This window comes from Staurois parvus, unplaced genomic scaffold (assembly GCF_062004578.1).
Source record: "Staurois parvus isolate SC_StPar_1 unplaced genomic scaffold, SC_StPar_1.0 ptg000496l, whole genome shotgun sequence".
Lineage (NCBI taxonomy): Eukaryota > Metazoa > Chordata > Amphibia > Anura > Ranidae > Staurois > Staurois parvus.
The window spans coordinates 856,633-875,000 of NW_028318292.1; the positions used below are offsets into that span (position 1 = coordinate 856,633).

The window sequence follows — 18,368 nt, forward strand, 5'->3', positions numbered from 1 at the left end:
GGTATGGTGGGTCCTGCTGTGGGAAACTGGACCACATAAGAGTTATCAGTGGAAGACTGCAGAGACTGCGCAGGCCCAACCCTGGTGGGAACTGAGCACCGACCCCGTATCTAGGAGTCCTCTTGTCTGTGTCTTCTATGGCCCGGTGACTATGGAGGTGTCTCTGGACCACACAGAAGTAATGAGTCTCAGACGTGACCCTCACCACCTCAACATATTCCGCTTTTTGTGGCTCACTGTGCAGAACCTCAGCAGCACAAGGACAGTGGTGTAGGTGGAGTTCCTGTTTCATCTTATGTGTTCTACCATCTCTCACATCAGATGGGACACAAAGAGTTCCCTTCAACCAGAGATCATGAGGAGACTGAGATTTCTCCTTCTACTGCTGGGACCTCTGCAAGGTGAGGGCCAGGGACTCCACTGTGATGGGTGAAGAGGGGGCCTCCAATGTGATGGGTGAAGAGGGGGACTCCACTGTGATGGGTGAAGAGGGGGACTCCACTGTGATGGGTGAAGAGGGGGCCTCCAATGTGATGGGTGAAGAGGGGGCCTCCAATGTGATGGGTGAAGAGGGGGCCTCCAATGTGATGGGTGAAGAGGGGGCCTCCACTGTGATGGGTGAAGATGGGGCCTCCACTGTGATGGGTGAAGAGTGATTGGTGAAGAGGGGGACTCCACTGTGATGGGTGAAGAGTGATTGGTGAAGAGGGAGCCTCCACTGTGATGGGTGAAGATGGGGCCTCCACTGTGATGGGTGAAGAGGGGGACTCCACTGTGATGGGTGAAGAGAGGGGGCTTCCACTGTGATGGGTGAAGAGAGGGGGCCTCCACTGTGATTGGTGAAGAGGGGGCCTCCACTGTGATTGGTGAAGAGAGGGGGCCTCCACTGTGATGAGTGAAGAGAGGGGGCCTCCACTGTGATGGGTGAAGAGTGATGGGTGAAGAGGGGGCCTCGACTGTGCTGGGTGAGGAGTGATGGATGAAGAGGGAGCCTCCACTGTGATGGGTGAAGATGGGGACTCCACTCTGATGGGTGAAGAGGGAGCCTCCACTGTGATGGATGAAGAGAGGGGGCCTCCACTGTGATGGTTGAAGAGTGATTGGTGAAGAGGGGGACTCCGCTGTGATGGGTGAAGAGAGGGGGCCTCCACTGTGATGGGTGAAGAGGGGGCCTCCACTGTGATGGGTGAAGAGAGGGGGCCTCCACTGTGATGGGTGAAGAGGGGGCCTCCACTGTGATGGGTGAAGAGGGGGCTTCCAATGTTATGGGTGAAAAGAGGGGGCCTCCACTGTGATGAGTGAAGAGGGGGCCTCCATTGTGATAGGTGAAGAGAGGGGGCCTCCACTGTGATGGGTGAAGAGAGATTGGTGAACAGGGGGCCTCCACTGTGATGGGTGAAGAGAGGGGGCCTCCACTGTCATGGGTGAAGAGGGGGCCTCCACTGTTATGGGTGAAAAGAGGGGGCCTCCACTGTGATAGGTGAAGAGAGGGGGCCTCCACTGTGATAGGTGAAGAGAGGGGGCCTCCACTGTGATGGGTTAAGAGAGATTGGTGAAGAGGGGGCCTCCACTGTGATAGGTGAAGAGAGTGGGCCTCCACTGTGATGGGTGAAGAGGGGGCCTCCACTGTTATGGGTGAAAAGAGGGGGCCTCCACTGTGATGGGTGAAGAGGGGGCCTCCACTGTGATAGGTGAAGAGAGTGGGCCTCCACTGTTATGGGTGAAAAGAGGGGGCCTCCACTGTGATGGGTGAAGAGGGGGCCTCCACTGTGATAGGTGAAGAGAGGGGGCCTCCACTGTGATAGGTGAAGAGAGGGGGCCTCCACTGTGATGGGTGAAGAGGGGGCCTCCACTGTGATAGGTGAAGAGAGGAAGCCTCCACTGTGATGGGTGAAGAGAGATTGGTGAAGAGGGGGCCTCCACTGTGATGGGTGAAGAGATGGGGCCTCCACTGTCATGGGTGAAGAGGGGGCCTCTACTGTGATGGGTGAAGAGAGGGGGCCTCCACTGTGATGGGTGAAGAGAGGGACCATGCGATGGTTGGATGGGCGGGTCCTACGATTAGCTGATTGGGGGTCTCTGCTGTAATGGGTGAAGGGGGATGGTATGATAGGTGGATGGAGGGGCTCATGTGGTGGGCTCTCTGTTGCTATGGATGATGTGGGGTCTCAGTGTGTGTGGAGGAATTCTGTTGCTGTGATGAGTGAAGTGGAGGGAAACCATGATTGGGGGGATGATGTGATTGGGGGACATTGTGAGGGAAGGAGGTGGGATTGGGAACACTGTAAATGTGCCATGCTGTGATTTTGGCATGAAATAATTGGGAGACACTGTAATTGGGGATGTTGTGATTGGAGGACTCTGTTATGGGGGATGGAAAGACTGGTGGACATTGTGATGCGGGGGGGGGGGGAGGTGAGATTTGGGGACACTGTAGTGGGGGGATGGTGTGATTGGGGACACTGTGATGAGGTATGCTGAGATTTGGGGATGCTGTAATTGGGAGGCACTGTAATTGGGGGATGTTGTGATTGGAGGACACTGTGATGCGGGGATGGTATGACTGGGGGACATTGTGATAGGGGGGTGGCGAGATTGGGGGACACTTTGATGGGGGATGGTGTAATTGGAGGACGCTGTGATGGGGGATGGTGTGATTGGGGAACACTGTAATTGAGAGGTGTTGTGATTGGAGGACACTGTGATGTGGGGATGGTATGACTGGGGGACATTGTGATGGGGGGTGGCGAGATTGGGGGACACGGTAGTGGGGGGATGGTGTGATTGGAGACACTGTGATGGGGGGATGATGTGATTGGAGGACACTGTGATGGGGGATGGTGTGACTAGGTGACATTGTGATGGGTAGGTGGTGTGATTGGGGACACTGTGATGGGGCATGCTGAGATTTGGGGATGCTGTAATTGGAAGGCACTGTAATTGGGGGATGTTGTGATTGGAGGACACTGTGATGAAGGATGATGTGATTTGAGGACACTGTGATGGGGGGGGGGTGTGATTGGAGGACGCTGTGATGGGGGGTGGTGTGATTGGGGAACACTGTAATGGAGCATTCTGTAACTGGGGGACACTGTGATTGGGGACGGGGGGATGGTGTGATTGGAAGATACTGTGATGGGGGATGCTGTGGTTGAGGGACACCGTGATGGGGGATGGTGTGACTGTGGGACATTGTGATGGAGGATGCTGTGCTTGGAGGACACTGTGATGGAAGTTGTGATTCGGAAACACTGTGATGAGGGGGGGGTATAATTGGGGGACACTATAATAGGAGATGCTATGACTGGGGGACTCCGTGATGGGAGATGATGTGAAAGGATATGCTGAGATTGGGGAGAAACTGTGATGGGGATGTGGATAATAGGGAACACTATGATGGGGAATGCTGAAACTGGGAGTCACAGTGATGGGGATACTGAGATTCGGGGATACTGATGGAGGGGACAATGTGAAATTTGTCTTTGTAGCGCAGAGGAGAGATGGTCTCCATCTACAACCCCTAAGGTTTACTAATCGGCAGGACAGACGTTTAGAATCTCTTATCATGGATTTAAAAAAAAATGTTGGTAGGCCTTTGTTGGTTAGAAATGCAGTTATGGTCTCATAACCCTCAAGGTGAAAAGTCTTCACAGTCCACTGATTGTTCAAGTTGATGTGAATATTGTTGGGAGGACACACTGTATGTATTTAGCTGCCCAAAACTTTGGCTGTTGCATAATCCAGCTGCTTCCGTGGGAATTCTTTTCAGTTATCTCCTTCATGTCAGCCTCCTTACAGATCAGCTGATGTATAGATGATGGAGACAGTGGCCTTGCGAAGATAAAAAATACAGCAACTAGCATAGTGACCCCCTTATTAAAGGCCGGTGCTTGCCATTCCCCATGTGGGGTCACCTTTACCAGTATTTTAGAAAATAATTACTTATTTCTTCATTATGTATGAAAGTGTCCAGACAATTTATCTCTTATGGGTAGGTGAGATATAGTGACGGAACCCTGGGGTAGGTAAGATTAGGTGACCAACAGAAAAAAACAGAAAAAAACTGATCATCTGCCCAAGTCTATAACTGGCTTATTAAACAGTGAACATGGAGGGGCGTCACTATGTGGCAATTCAATAATAAAGGGTATCCAGTTCAGCTTGCCAGCCTACCCCAATCTAATCACGGCTATAAACGGCAAGGAACATGGATATATACAACCTTATCAATGAAGGGGGATAAGGAAAGCCAGTTCAAACTGTCAGCCAGTCAGCCAACTATAAAAAACCAAATTAACCTATCTAAAAACATGCATTTAAAAACAGGGGTTTAGTTAGCACACATTTGCAAATACATACGTAAGCCAACACCTTGGGTCAGATGACTTTTAGTGATTGGCACCCAATGACATGTAAGATGGTGAAAGGTACATGGTGGGTAGGTGATATATGTTGACTGGCCCCCAGGGGTTGATGAGATATGATGACGGCACATGGAGGAAATGAGATTGGGTGACCAACACAAATGAGTGGAAAGGGTATGGTGACTGGCACCTGTGGGGAGGTAAGATTGGTGACTGGCACACAGTAGGTGACATTAAAATATAGAGGTGAGATGAGTTTTCCTAAATTCAGATGATAGTTTCTTGATTCATTTGTCAGACAAATATTCACATTTTAGAATGTAAAAAGACCGAGGCTTTCAGATCTGAATTAACACAAAGGTGCCAAGTCTCGGACAGGATCTGTAGGCATGCTGCTGTAAGAAAGAGTAATCAAATTGTCACCTCACAAGCCCTAAAAAGAATCCTATGGACTTTGACTGCAAGAGCAGCATTGAAGGAAAGGTATTTACAAACCGAGACTGCACACAATTGGGGATCCACCACTTGATTGTCTTTGTTCAGAGGGATTACGCTTCATCTCTAATGAAATCCAAAATACTAGTTGCTGGGAGATCAAATTTATTCTGATAGTACGCATTAGGAGCTGCACGCAGATGCGAACTGGTTTGGCGCGGCTTAATGGAACACCCTATTGGTTAAACAGACCAGTACACGGTAGCTGTGTTGTGTTTGGACTTGCTGCCATCGGGGTGGAACACTGGTTTTGGAAATCCCTATCCAGCCATCAGGACCAACTGGTCAATATAACCTAAGGCCATTTCAAGAGACAAGAACCTACACCAGGTGAGATAACATATCCAAGGATGATTGGCCAAGGCTTAGAGTCCATCCTACATTCATCCATATTTGTCATATTTTCCACCAACAGGATAAAGCAATACTGGCCCAGAGGGCTGGAGGTCTCTAGAGGGCAGATGGGTAATTGTATACCAGAAAGGTTTTATTGAATTTCAGGTTGATGGCTCATATATTTGGTCCAATGCTTTGTAATGCCAATTTGTATCCAGGTCTTCCAGTCTTAGCTCTTCACTTAGAGGTGTTGGGTTGGGAATGAGTTTGGATAGCACTCAGTAGACCAATCCTATGTCCTCCCAGGGATAAGTGTTTTGTGCCATAATTATTTGTGCACCATCTAATGAGCATCATTTGTCTATGGCAGGACTTCTATCACAGACCATCCATGTATCACAGATTCCGGTAATATCTACAGCAAAAGGCAGTTCGGTCACCATCCCATGTGACTACAACATCAGCAATGAGCAGAAAGCCACCGTTGGGTCCTACAAGTGGTATAAATACTCAAAACAGTCCAGGTTGGAGATCTCTAACAGTAATAATGAATTCCTTGGCAGAATCGCCATGGTCAATACAGATAAGTTCATCAGAGAACGATCAGCTGCCATTGTTCTACACTGGGTGGAATCCTTGGACTCTGGAATGTATTACTGTGAAGTTTCCTTCCAGATTGGCAGGGACATCTCTGCATGTGGAAATGGGACATTTCTCAACGTGACTGGTAAGAGAATCCTATGAAGGGGTATTCAAGGGGAGATCTTGTGATCAAGGAAAGGTCCTGTGATACCTGTGTCCAGGGGCCTTTTCTATGTCAAAGAGTAGGTCCTGTGATACCTGTGTCCACGGGCAGTTCCTATGTCCAAGAGTAGGTCCTGTGATACCTGTGTCCAGGAGGAGTTCCTATGTCCAAGAGTAGGTCCTGTGATACCTGTGTCTATAGGAAATTCCTATTTCCAGGAGGAGGTCCTGTGATACCTGTGTCCAGGAGGAGTTCCTAGGTCCAAGAAGAGGTCCTGTGATACCTATGTCCAGGGGGAGTTCCTATGTCCAGCAAGAGGTTCTGTGACAACTGTGTCCAGGAGGAGTTCCTATGTATAGGAGGAGGTCCTGTGATACCTGAGTCCAGGGAGAGTTCCTATGTCCAGCAAGAGGTTCTGTGACAACTGTGTCCAGGGAGAGTTCCTATGTCCAGGAGGAGGTCCTGTGATACATGTGTGCAGGGGGAGTTCCTATGGCCAGGAGGAGGTCCTGTGATACCTGTGTCCAGGAGGAGTTCCTATGTCCAAGAGTAGGTCCTGTGATACCTGTGTCTATAGGGAATTCCTATTTCCAGGAGGAGGTCCTGTGATACTTGTGTGCAAGGGGAGTTCCTATGGCCAGGAGGAGTTCCTGGGACAACTGTGTCCAAGGGGAGTTCCTGTGTCCAAGAGGAGGTCCTGTGGTACCTGTGCCCAGGCAGAGTTCCTATGTCCTGGAGGAGGTCCTGTGTAATTCATGTCCAGAGAGAGGACCTATAATATCTGTATTCAGGAGGAGGACTTGTGTCACCTATGACAAGAGGGAGGTCCTATGTCCAGCAGGTGGCCCTGTGTTACCTGTGTCCCTGGGAAGGCTCTGTGCAACCTATGTCCAGGGCAGGTCCTTTGTCACCATTATCCAGAAGAAGGTTACCTGTCACCTATGTCCAGGGGAAGGTACAAGGCCACCTGTGTCCAGGAGAAGGTTCCATATCAGTATTGTCTGGGGGAAGGTCCTGCATCAGTTGTGTAAAGGGTGAGGTCCCTTGTCATCTTTGTGTAGGGGATGGTCCTGAGTCACCTATGTCCAGAGTATGGTCCTATGCCACCTGTGTCAAGGGGAAGGTTTCATGTCACCTTTGTGTGATGGAAAGTCCTGCATCACCTGTGTCCAGGGGGAGGTACCGTGTCCTCTATGTCCAGGGTACGGTCCTATGCCACCTTTGTCCAGGGCAAGGATCCTTGTCATCTTTGTCTAGGGGGAAAGTCCAGTGTCACCTGTGTCCAGGGGGAGGTACCGTGTCCTCTATGTCCAGGGCAAGGATCCTTGTCATCTTTGTCTAGGGGGAAAGTCCAGTGTCACCTGTGTCCAGGGGGAGGTACCGTGTCCTCTATGTCCAGGGCAAGGATCCTTGTCATCTTTGTCTAGGGGGAAATTCCAGTGTCACCTGTGTCCAGGGGGAGGTACCGTGTCCTCTATGTCCAGGGTACGGTCCTATGCCACCTTTGTCCAGGGGAAGGATCCTTGTCATCTTTGTCAAAGGGGAAAGTCCAGTGTCGCCTGTTTTCAGTGGAAGGTTCTTTGACACTCTAGACTTTCTGCCAGTTCAGATCAGGGAGGGAAACAGAACAGAGACCAGATTTTAAAGCCTGATCTAAGGCTGCCCTTAGATTTCACATAACACTACAATATTTATGCAGTTTAACAGCGCTCATACACTATGAGCAACATTCACCCAGCTGGGACCTAGTGCTCATTATCTATGTGTCAGATTCATCAATCTGTTAGGAATGGACTGGCCAGCAATGGTGGGACTCACCTGCCTTTTTGATCTGCAGTACCAGGGCTGGCCAGCGGGTGCTCCCAGCAATCAGAGACTCAACCTTTCAGCCAGCTAACACCTGGAACTGATGATACTGGGGTATTTAAGGGATGGCCAGACTTGCAGACTCTGCCTTGGTGTTGTGTTTGTCCTGGGCCCTGTATCTGTCCTGCATCCTGTTTCTGTTCCTTTGCTGACCCTGATCTGAACTGCTGCTGACTTCTCCTGCTCTGATCCTGGCTTGTGACCCTGACCACCCCTCTGTCTGACCTTCTGTACCTCGCTGCTTGCTACCTGCTGAACCTGGCCTGTGACCCCGACCATTCTCTGCTTGCTCCCCCCGTACCTACCTGCCCAATTGATATTGACCCGGCCTGCCTGACGACGCTTGCTTGTGTGTACTGTTATCTGTGGGTGGTTGGTTTGGTTTGTTTGCACTGTATTATGTTTAGTATTGCCCTGCGTTTATGTTTGTATGGTTAGTGTTAATAAATTATATTGTTTATCACATTTCTGAAGTCTGCGTTTCCCTGCATCAGTCACACACCTCTGGTCATACCTGGGAGCCCTGACATTACACCAAGGCCAATCCTGACCAGAAGTGGCTGCACAGGGAAGCCATCTTGGCTTGTTGATGGGAAGGATGGATCTTGATGAGGTTGAGTATTTATATCTGCTAGTGTTTGATGACAGGGAGTATGCTTATCAAACTCTGAAGGAGTATACCCGGGATGAATTGCTAGAATGTATACGGCTCGCTCATGTTCTAGTAGATCAGGGCACAGTGTTCTCTGAGGTGCAGCCATTGATTGAGGTTTGTGCAGAGTTGGTTTCATCTGGTTCCCCCGAATGCAGGGATGAATTTTTGCCACCATTTAGTGCAGACCAGGTAGAGTCCCTGGTGTGGTTATTAGAGGATGATGTGGGTTACTTTCTGGAGCGTTATTCCACATGTTCACCACAGACACTGCGAGATTGTATAAACGCAGTGCAGTCATTGACCAGACAGGCTTTGTGTAAGCTCAGCTTTGTTCAACCCCTACTGCAGACATGGACAGATTTGTTGCACCCAGCCTCAGTCAGCTTACAAAGACCCAGTCCTGCTTCTAACTCTACTCCTGTATTCCCACCAGCTCCTCCTGCCCTGCTATCTACCGCATGTCAGTCCCCTGTTCCCACTCGCTGCACCTATCCTGCCTTTAACCCTGTAAAAGAGCCCTCTGTAGCAACTGCTCCCTCTCCTGTTCCATCCTCCAGTTTTTCTCTGTCTCCAGGTGCTCCATTCGTTTGCAGACCTGCGTTTACTTGCAGTGCTCCAGTAGTTAAAACCAGAAAAAAGCGAAAATTCTTTCCAACCAATACCATCCTGCCAGTATCCAAACCGGTGAGCCTGCCTTCCGTGACTCGGCCTGAAGCCTCTACTCAGCCTGAAGCCTCTACTCAGCCTGAAGCCTCTACTCGGCCTGAAGCCTCTACTCGGCCTGATGCCTCTCTTCAGCCGGATGCCTCTCTTCAGCCGGATGCCTCTCTTCAGCCGGATGCCTCTCTTCAGCCGGATGCCTCTCTTCAGCCGGATGCCTCTCTTCAGCCGGATGCCTCTCTTCAGCCGGATGCCTCTCTTCAGCCGGATGCCTCTCTTCAGCCGGATGCCTCTCCTCAGCCTGAAGCCTCTCCTCAGCCTGATGCCGCTACTCAGCATGATGAACTGATCCAGCCCGACGATCCTATTAGGCCAGTTGACTCGATGCCCGCTGTTGATCCAGATGATCCGGTACCTGATCCAGTGCCCGCTGTCGTGCCAATTGACTTGGAGCCCACTGCCTTGCCAGATGACGCGGTGCCCGCTGTCGAGCCAAATGACCTGATGCCTGGTGACCCAGTGCCCGCTGTCATACCTGGTGACCCGATGCCCGCTGTCGAGCCAGACGATCCAATGCCTGGTGACCCGGTGCCAGATGACGCGGTGCCCGCTGTCGAGCCAAATGACCTGATGCCTGGTGACCCAGTGCCCGCTGTCCAGTCAGACGATACAATGTCTGACCCAGTGCCTGCGGTCATACCAGTTGACTCGGAGCCCACTGCCTTGCCAGATGACGCGGTGCCCGCTGTCGAGCCAAATGACCTGATGCCTGGTGACCCGATGCCCACTGTCCAGCCAGACCATACAATGTCTGACCCAGTGCCTGCGGTCATACCAGTTGACTTGGAGCCCACTGCCTTGCCAGATGACGCGGTGCCCGCTGTCGAGCCAAATGACCTGATGCCTGGTGACCCGATGCCCACTGTCCAGCCAGACCATACAATGTCTGACCCAGTGCCTGCGGTCATACCAGTTGACTCGGAGCCCACTGCCTTGCCAGATGACGCGGTGCCCGCGGTCGAGCCAAATGACCTGATGCCTGGTGACCCGATGCCCGCTGTCCGGTCAGACGATCCAATGTCTGACCCAGTGCCCGCGGTCATACCAGTTGACTCGGAGCCCACTGCCTTGCCAGATGACGCGGTGCCCGCTGTCGAGCCAAATGACCTGATGCCTGGTGACCCGATGCCCGCTGTCCAGCCAGACCATACAATGTCTGACCCAGTGCCTGCGGTCATACCAGTTGACTCGGAGCCCACTGTCGTGCCTGGTGACTCGGTGCCCGCCGCTCCGCCTGGGGGCCCGAGACCTGTTGCTCCGCTTGGGGGTCCAGCGCCCGCCGCTCCGCCTGGGGATCCGGCGCCCGCCGCCCCGCCTGAGGGTCCGAGACCTGTCGCTCCGCCTGAGGGTCCGAGACCTGTCGCTCCACCTGGGGGTCCGGCGCCCGCCGCTCCGCCTGAGGGCCCGAGACCTGTCGCTCCATCTGGGGGTCCGGCGCCCGCCGCTCCGCCTGAGGGCCCGAGACCTGTCGCTCCACCTGGGGGTCCGGCGCCCGCCGCTCCGCCTGAGGGCCCGAGACCTGTCGCTCCACCTGGGGGTCCGGCGCCCGCCGCTCCGCCTGAGGGCCCGAGACCTGTCGCTCCACCTGGGGGTCCGGCGCCCGCCGCTCCGCCTGAGGGCCCGAGACCTGTCGCTCCACCTGGGGGTCCGGCGCCCGCCGCTCCGCCTGAGGGCCCGAGACCTGTCGCTCCGCCTGGGGGTCCGGCGCCCGCCGCTCCGCCTGAGGGCCCGAGACCTGTCGCTCCGCCTGGGGGTCCGGCGCCCGCCGCTCCGCCTGGGGGCACGATGCCTGTCGCCCCGCCTGGGGGCACGATGCCTGTCGCCCCGCCTGGGGGCACGATGCCTGTCGCCCCGCCGGGGGGCACGATGCCTGTCGCCCCGCCGGGGGGCACGATGCCTGTCGCCCCGCCCGGGGGCACGATGCCTGTCGCCCCGCCCGGGGGCACGATGCCTGTCGCCCCGCCCGGGGGCCCGGTGCCTGTCGCCCCGCCCGGGGGCCCGGTGCCTGCCGCTCCGCCCGGGGGCCCGGTGCCTGCCGCTCCGCCCGGGGGCCCGGTGCCTGCCGCTCCGCCCGGGGGGCCGGTGCCTGCTGCTCCGCCCGGGGGCCCGGTGCCTGCTGCTCCGCCCGGGGGCCCGGTGCCTGCTGCTCCGCCCGGGGGCCCGGTGCCTGCTGCTCCGCCCGGGGGCCCGGTGCCTGCAGCTCCGCCCGGGGGCCCGGTGCCTGCAGCTCCGCCCGGGGGCCCGGTGCCTGCAGCTCCGCCCGGGGGCCCGGTGCCTGCAGCTCCGCCCGGGGGCCCGGTGCCTGCAGCTCCGCCCGGGGGCCCGGTGCCTGCAGCTCCGCCCGGGGGCCCGGTGCCTGCAGCTCCGCCCGGGGGCCCGGTGCCTGCAGCTCCGCCTGGTGGCCCGCTGCCTGCTGCTTCGCCTGGTAATCCGATGTGCCTCTGCCCGGAGTCCTGCCCGATGTGCCTCTGCCCGGAGTCCTGCCCGATGTGCCTCTGCCCGGAGTCCTGCCCGATGTGCCTCTGCCCGGAATCCTGCCCGATGTGCCTCTGCCCGGAGTCCTGCCCGATGTGCCTCTGCCCGGAGTCCTGCCCGATGTGCCTCTGCCCGGAGTCCTGCCCGATGTGCCTCTGCCCGGAGTCCTGCCCGATGTGCCTCTGCCCGGAATCCTGCCCGATGTGCCTCTGCCCGGAGTCCTGCCCGATGTGCCTCTGCCCGATGTGCCTCTGCCCGATGTGCCTCTGCCCGATGTGCCTCTGCCCGATGTGCCGCTGCCCGGAGTCCTGCCCGGTGTGCCAGTCTTTGCTATCCCGCCAGTTGCCAGACCCGGGCGGTGGAACATTTTGCCCAGCTAGGACTGTTTGGAGCGTCCTGAGGCCGCTCCTTGAGGGGGGGGTACTGTTAGGAATGGACTGGCCAGCAATGGTGGGACTCACCTGCCTTTTTGATCTGCAGTACCAGGGCTGGCCAGCGGGTGCTCCCAGCAATCAGAGACTCAACCTTTCAGCCAGCTAACACCTGGAACTGATGATACTGGGGTATTTAAGGGATGGCCAGACTTGCAGACTCTGCCTTGGTGTTGTGTTTGTCCTGGGCCCTGTATCTGTCCTGCATCCTGTTTCTGTTCCTTTGCTGACCCTGATCTGAACTGCTGCTGACTTCTCCTGCTCTGATCCTGGCTTGTGACCCTGCCCACCCCTCTGTCTGACCTTCTGTACCTCGCTGCTTGCTACCTGCTGAACCTGGCCTGTGACCCCGACCATTCTCCGCTTGCTCCCCCCGTACCTACCTGCCCAATTGATATTGACCCGGCCTGCCTGACGACGCTTGCTTGTGTGTACTGTTATCTGTGGGTGGTTGGTTTGGTTTGTTTGCACTGTATTATGTTTAGTATTGCCCTGCGTTTATGTTTGTATGGTTAGTGTTAATAAATTATATTGTTTATCACATTTCTGAAGTCTGCGTTTCCCTGCATCAGTCACACATCTCTGGTCATACCTGGGAGCCCTGACACAATCTGTAAGAATATTACAAATACAGTATGATCTGCATGTTGTCAGGAACAGAGATCATACAGTATGAACTTTATTCATCCAAATGGGTGCTCATACTTCTGATCTGAATTCATACTGTCAGGTGACATTTCCATCTAATGTAAGGACGTTGAGACAATTCTCCGTCTTGTCAATCAGAAGAAACGATGAATAACAAAACATATTGAGCGTAGGGTGATAAGCGGCTCTCTACACCCAGGTGAGGAAGTGAGACCCCCATGTGCTCATACTGAAGAAAGAAGCAGTACAAGAATAGGATCTGACCTCAGAATATATCAGGAACCTGAAAAGTGAAATGAGGAAATGGATCCATGTTATTTGTAAACACGTTTATTGCTGAGAACGGCTTTACGTGAGGGGGGAGATAATTGAATAAGACTTGAAGATTTTTTTCCTCCCATTGACCCTTCTCTCTTAACCAAAGTATTCTATTTCTACTTGCTGCCTCTCCTGTTCCCTCTCTAGACATCATCTGACTGACCACCATATGGTCTACCAACACCCTTCACCTTTGTGCACTCAATAATCGCCGTCCCGGTTATCCAGCACCATTCCATTTTATTGGTTAATTTCAAGTTGTGCGACTGAAGACCCCAGCCAGCTAGTTTGGTTGGTCACCTGAGGAAAGGGGGCCTCTTCTCCCACCCATCTCCTTGCCTGTGGTGGAAAAGGAAGACGATATTCCAATCATATTTGGCTGTGAGCGGAGAAGACATCTCATATCCTTTCATTTAGGATGAAGGATTACAGAAGGTCTCAAACTAGAGAGTTGGCACCAGAATTCATTGTTTATTTGGAGATAGCAGGTTCAAGTTGATGAGATGCTTCATCATTCTTAGCTAACTCTGGTCTATGTTGCAGGTTCCATGGATGAACTGTGGTCTGAAAACAACTCAAATTGCAGCTGTTCCGGTAAGTAAAATCTTTCCAAGATCAGGGGTATTTTATGTAAATGTGGGGAATCCAAGAAACAAGACACAATGCATGACCCAGGAGGTAAATCACAGGAAGAACTAGTCCATCATCCAAGGGAAGAGAGGGCAAAATGAATGGTCTACTATGGTAAATGTAAATTTTTCTGAGGAAAGAACCAATCCTCTCCAAGTCTTTCCAGATTCTTACCTCTCCCTGTTCTGAAGATACTGATACGGAGATTCCAGGCACTTCCTCACTGTTAAGTGGGAGTGGCTACCTGCTACAGTCACATGATCAGTCCCAATGCTGTAGCTGGATTTAAACTACCAGGAGAAGCAGTGAATAGGAAATGCCTACCTTGGGAGGGTTCTAGAGACAGATAGCACTCACGGCACCTCCATGTTGTTATAGTTACAAGGAAGCGGGTAGTTTTTAAAACTCAAATAGATGCAGGTTGAAATGGAAAATGTCATTTTGATAACATTTAGGCAAATAATGGCTGGTGGAGCAGCTCTGTGTGTTGTTAGTTTTTCTTTAACCCTTCTAATAATGGAACATTACTCTATATTTTGTTCTCTTTGGCACGTAACACCCACCAACACCAACCACCACACCTATCATGGTGCCACTACCAACACTATCCCCACCACCAGCACCATCTGTACCATCACCATGGCCAGCACCATGATTAGTAACACTATCATCACCCAAACCATCTACGTTACGAACACCAATCAGTGCCACTGTCAACACCAACATTACCAAAACAGTCTGCACCACCAACACCAATTTGTGCCGCTATCAACACCATCACCACCATTATTACCAGAACCATCTGCACAACCAACACGGATCAGTGCCAATATCAACACCAACATTACCAGAACCATTCTACATCACCAACACCAATCAGTGCCACTGTCAACACCAAGATTACCAGAACATTCTGCATCACCAACACCAATCAGTGCCACTATCAACACCATAACCATCTGCACAACCAACACTGATTAGTGCCACCATCAACACCTGCATTACCAGAACCATCTGCACCACCAACACTAATCAGTGCCACTATCAACACCAGCATTAGCAGAACAATCTGCACCACCAACACCAATCAGTGCCACTATCAATACCAACATTACCAAAACCATCAGCACCACCAACATCAATTAGTGTCAATATCAACACCATCACCACCATTATTACCATAACCATCTGCACAACCAACACGCATCAGTGCCACTGTCAACACCAAGATTACCAGAACATTCTGCACCACCAACAATAATCAGTACCACTATCAACACCATCACCATAACCATCTGCATAACCAACACTGATTAGTGCCACCATCAACACCTGCATTACCAGAACCATCTGCACCACCAACACCAATCAGTACCACTATCAACACCATCACCATCTGCATAACCAACACTGATTAGTGCCACCATCACCACCCGCATTACCAAAACCATCGGCACCACCAACATCAATTAGTGTCACTATCAACACCATCACCACCATTATTACCAGAACCATCTGCACAACCAACATTGTGCCACTATCAATACCAACATTACCAGAACAATCAGTACCACTAACATTACCAGAACCATCAGCACCACCAACATCAATCAGTGGTGCTATCAACACCAACATTACCAAAACCATCTGCACCGCCAACACTAATCAGTGCCGCTATCAACATAATCATTACCAGAATCATCTGCACCATCAACATCAATCAGCACCACTATCAATACCAGCATTTCCGGAACCATCTGCACCACCATCACCTACATCGTTATCAGAGTCATCTGCAGCACCAACACCAATAAGTGCCACCATCAACACAATTACTGCTGTTATTACCAGAACCATCTGCACCACCAACAGCAAGTCTTGCCACTACCAGCACCATCATTACCAGACGCATTGGCACCATCATCAAATACTGCCGCTACATCACTTTTGTCATCACCACCAGTACCAGTATCATCAGCACTGCCAATACCAACACCATCACTACCAACATCACAGCAAGTTTCCTGGTGTTTCATTAGGAATTCCCCCTTTCCATATAGAACTTCACAACATGTATTCGCGATGACAATGACAGAGGTTTGCAGAGGAGGCCAGTTATTACTGATTAAATGGAGTCCAATAGATGGGGAAATTGGGATTTAGGTCTCTCATATCTGCTGTGGTACCATCTCTAAGAGAAGTGTTGGGTTTTGTGTAGCTTCTTATCTCCTCACATTTGATAACCCGGTGATGACATCTCTCTGGTCTTATCAAGCCATCACATTGCAAGTCTGATGGGAACTATGAAGGCAGAAGTAATTCAATCTCCTTTACTTATTCAGGCACCAAATGAACCAATCAGGGAAATCATTTGGCAGATTTGGGGAATCTGGCTCTGTTTTGCTTTATAAGGCCCCCTTGATTGGTAATTGTTTTCTTATTTATGTTTTCAGACAATCCAGAGAATTACAAGATTTGTATCCTGCTGAAGGCTCTGGGGCTTATGGCGATTCTACTGACCGCCCTAGTTGGTTATCTGTGTGCCAAAGTCGGTGAGTGACGGTGGGATTCCTGCACCTCTCTGGAGTGACCTATCCATAGTACGACCACCAGAACTCACCAGGAACTGTCCATACGGCCTCCGGAATATTCCACATCATATCTGATAAGGCGGAACATCCAAAAAAAACCAAGCTGGTCTGATACACTTCTGAGGAACACTGGTAGGAATATCACCCTCCTATATGGGAGTGTCTGCATTGCCATCAGCACCCTACTCCAATAATTGGTTCACCAGCACAACATAGTAATAACGAGGAAGGTGATTGCTTCCCAAAAGCAGAACATAATCATCCATTAATCATATCCCCTAGGAAAAGGAGGGGGGAACCTTCTCATTATACACCTGTAGTAACCATCCTACTCTACCCATGCATGTCTTAATTTCTCTGCAGCCAAGGAGTAGCATGTGTTCATGGAATAATGTGTTTCCTCTGACGGTACCCCACAGGCTCCACGCTTCACGCATGGGTCACACCAGATGGCTCAGGGTCACTTCTCAACACTTGGGACCAATAAAGACGGCTGAGCTGAAAGAATGGAGGTTGTGTGGACCATAGATGGTACTGACCAAAGACACCCTTCTCTTTAATGCCCTATAAGGGATGAGTGCTGTGTCCAGCGCTAGGGATGTGAGACTTTATTGTGCATCATAGCTGGACATACTGAAGAACAGTTATACCACATTATGGTTTTGGCTGCTCTGGTAGGAATGGGGAACAGCTGCTTCCATCAAAGCCTGATCACACAGTAGTTCTGCATGGAGCAGGGGGAGGGTTAGGAGCTCTACCAGCATTTTAGGTCGGCTTTTTGAGGTATTTTATGGGTTAATTATCTGAGTGGGGAATTTTTGTATTTCCCTGCCCATGTTCGCCTCCCCTCTGTACATTACACATTGATGTGAGCAGACATGTTTCTTCCTCACTTCCTGTCCCAGCGACTACAAAAAGTCCTTAGGGAGATTTACTAAAACTGGAGCACTCTGAATCTGGTGCAGCTGTACATGGGAGCCAATCAGCTCCTAACTTCAGTTTGTTCTTTGCCCAAAAAAAAAAAAAAAAATGGAAGATGATTGGTATCATAAAAAATGGAAGATGATTGGTATCATAAAAAGATACTATACATTGGTATCATGATACATTAAAGATACATCGGATAAAGATACATTGGTATCACGGAAGATTGGTATCATAAAAAAATGGAAGATGATTGGTTTCTATGCACAGCTGAAACAGATTTTGCACCCTTCTGTTTTAGTAAATAACCCCCAATAATAACCCCGGTTCAGGCTCTTCCTCACTCCATCCAACACTAAAAACTTTATGGCTGCTTCTCCTTTTCCAAGTAGTGAAGAATGTGGAACTCCTTCTAGCTGAATGTTGAACAATCCTGTATCTGAGATATTGAGGTCATGGTGGAGCTGTAGGGAACACCAGAGAGAATAACTATGTAAAAAAACATGATTAATAATAATATACAATAAAATGTATCTGTAAAAATAAATTTGTATGATTCTTCACCCACACTAATAGATGATGTGTAATGTGTCTGGAGTTCCAATCACAGCAATGGGCGAGGATATTGAGGAGAAACACGGAGAGTAAAACACAGAAATTACTTTATTATAAAACAAACTCTGACATGTAATAACATTAATGCAAAACGTGATAAATAACATTGTGATGATAAATAAAAGGAACCGAGGGGACAGAGCATGCCCAGAGACAGGGGGCAGGGGGGCCCCAGGGAGAGAGAGCACAGTGCAACCTCAGAGACACAGGGCAGCCTGACCCCAAAAACAAAGGAAAGCATGGCTCTGGAGACAGCCTGACCCCAGAAATGGAGGACAGCATGACCCCAGAAACAAAGGATAGCATGTCTCTGGAGACAGCCTGACCCCAGAAACAAAGGATATCATGTCTCTGGAGACAGCCTGACCCCAGAAATGGAGGACAGTGTGACCTCAGAGGCAAAGGACAGAGTGAACATGGAGAAAGCATGACCACAGAGACAGCCAAATTCCAGAAACAGAAGACAGTGCAACCCTGGAGACAGCCTGACCCCAGAAACAATGGATAGCATGTCTCAGGAGACAGCCTGACCCCAGAAACATCGGATAGCAAGTC

At 51.3% G+C, this 18,368-nt stretch overlaps 1 protein-coding gene and 1 pseudogene across 1 annotated transcript; one reads left to right on the forward strand and one right to left on the reverse strand.

Moving 5' to 3' along the window:
• Positions 1-315: 315 nt before the first annotated feature.
• Positions 316-17,771, forward strand: LOC149452122 (natural cytotoxicity triggering receptor 3-like). Its single transcript, XM_089689756.1, has 4 exons — positions 316-401; positions 5,566-5,922; positions 13,597-13,647; positions 16,137-17,771. The coding sequence occupies exons 1-4, from the start codon at positions 356-358 to the stop codon at positions 16,241-16,243; spliced, it is 561 nt and encodes a 186-aa protein (XP_089545882.1). The 5' UTR covers positions 316-355; the 3' UTR covers positions 16,244-17,771.
• LOC149452123 (uncharacterized) overlaps positions 17,637-18,368 on the reverse strand; it is a 3,351-nt pseudogene continuing 2,619 nt past the window's right edge.

Coding starts and splice junctions, on each gene's coding strand:
- LOC149452122 (XM_089689756.1), top strand. CDS start 356: ATGAGGAGACTGAGATTTCTCCTTCTACTGCTGGGACCTCTGCAAG. Junction 402..5,565: donor ACTGCTGGGACCTCTGCAAG/GTGAGGGCCAGG, acceptor TGTCTATGGCAG/GACTTCTATCACAGACCATC. Junction 5,923..13,596: donor GACATTTCTCAACGTGACTG/GTAAGAGAATCC, acceptor TCTATGTTGCAG/GTTCCATGGATGAACTGTGG.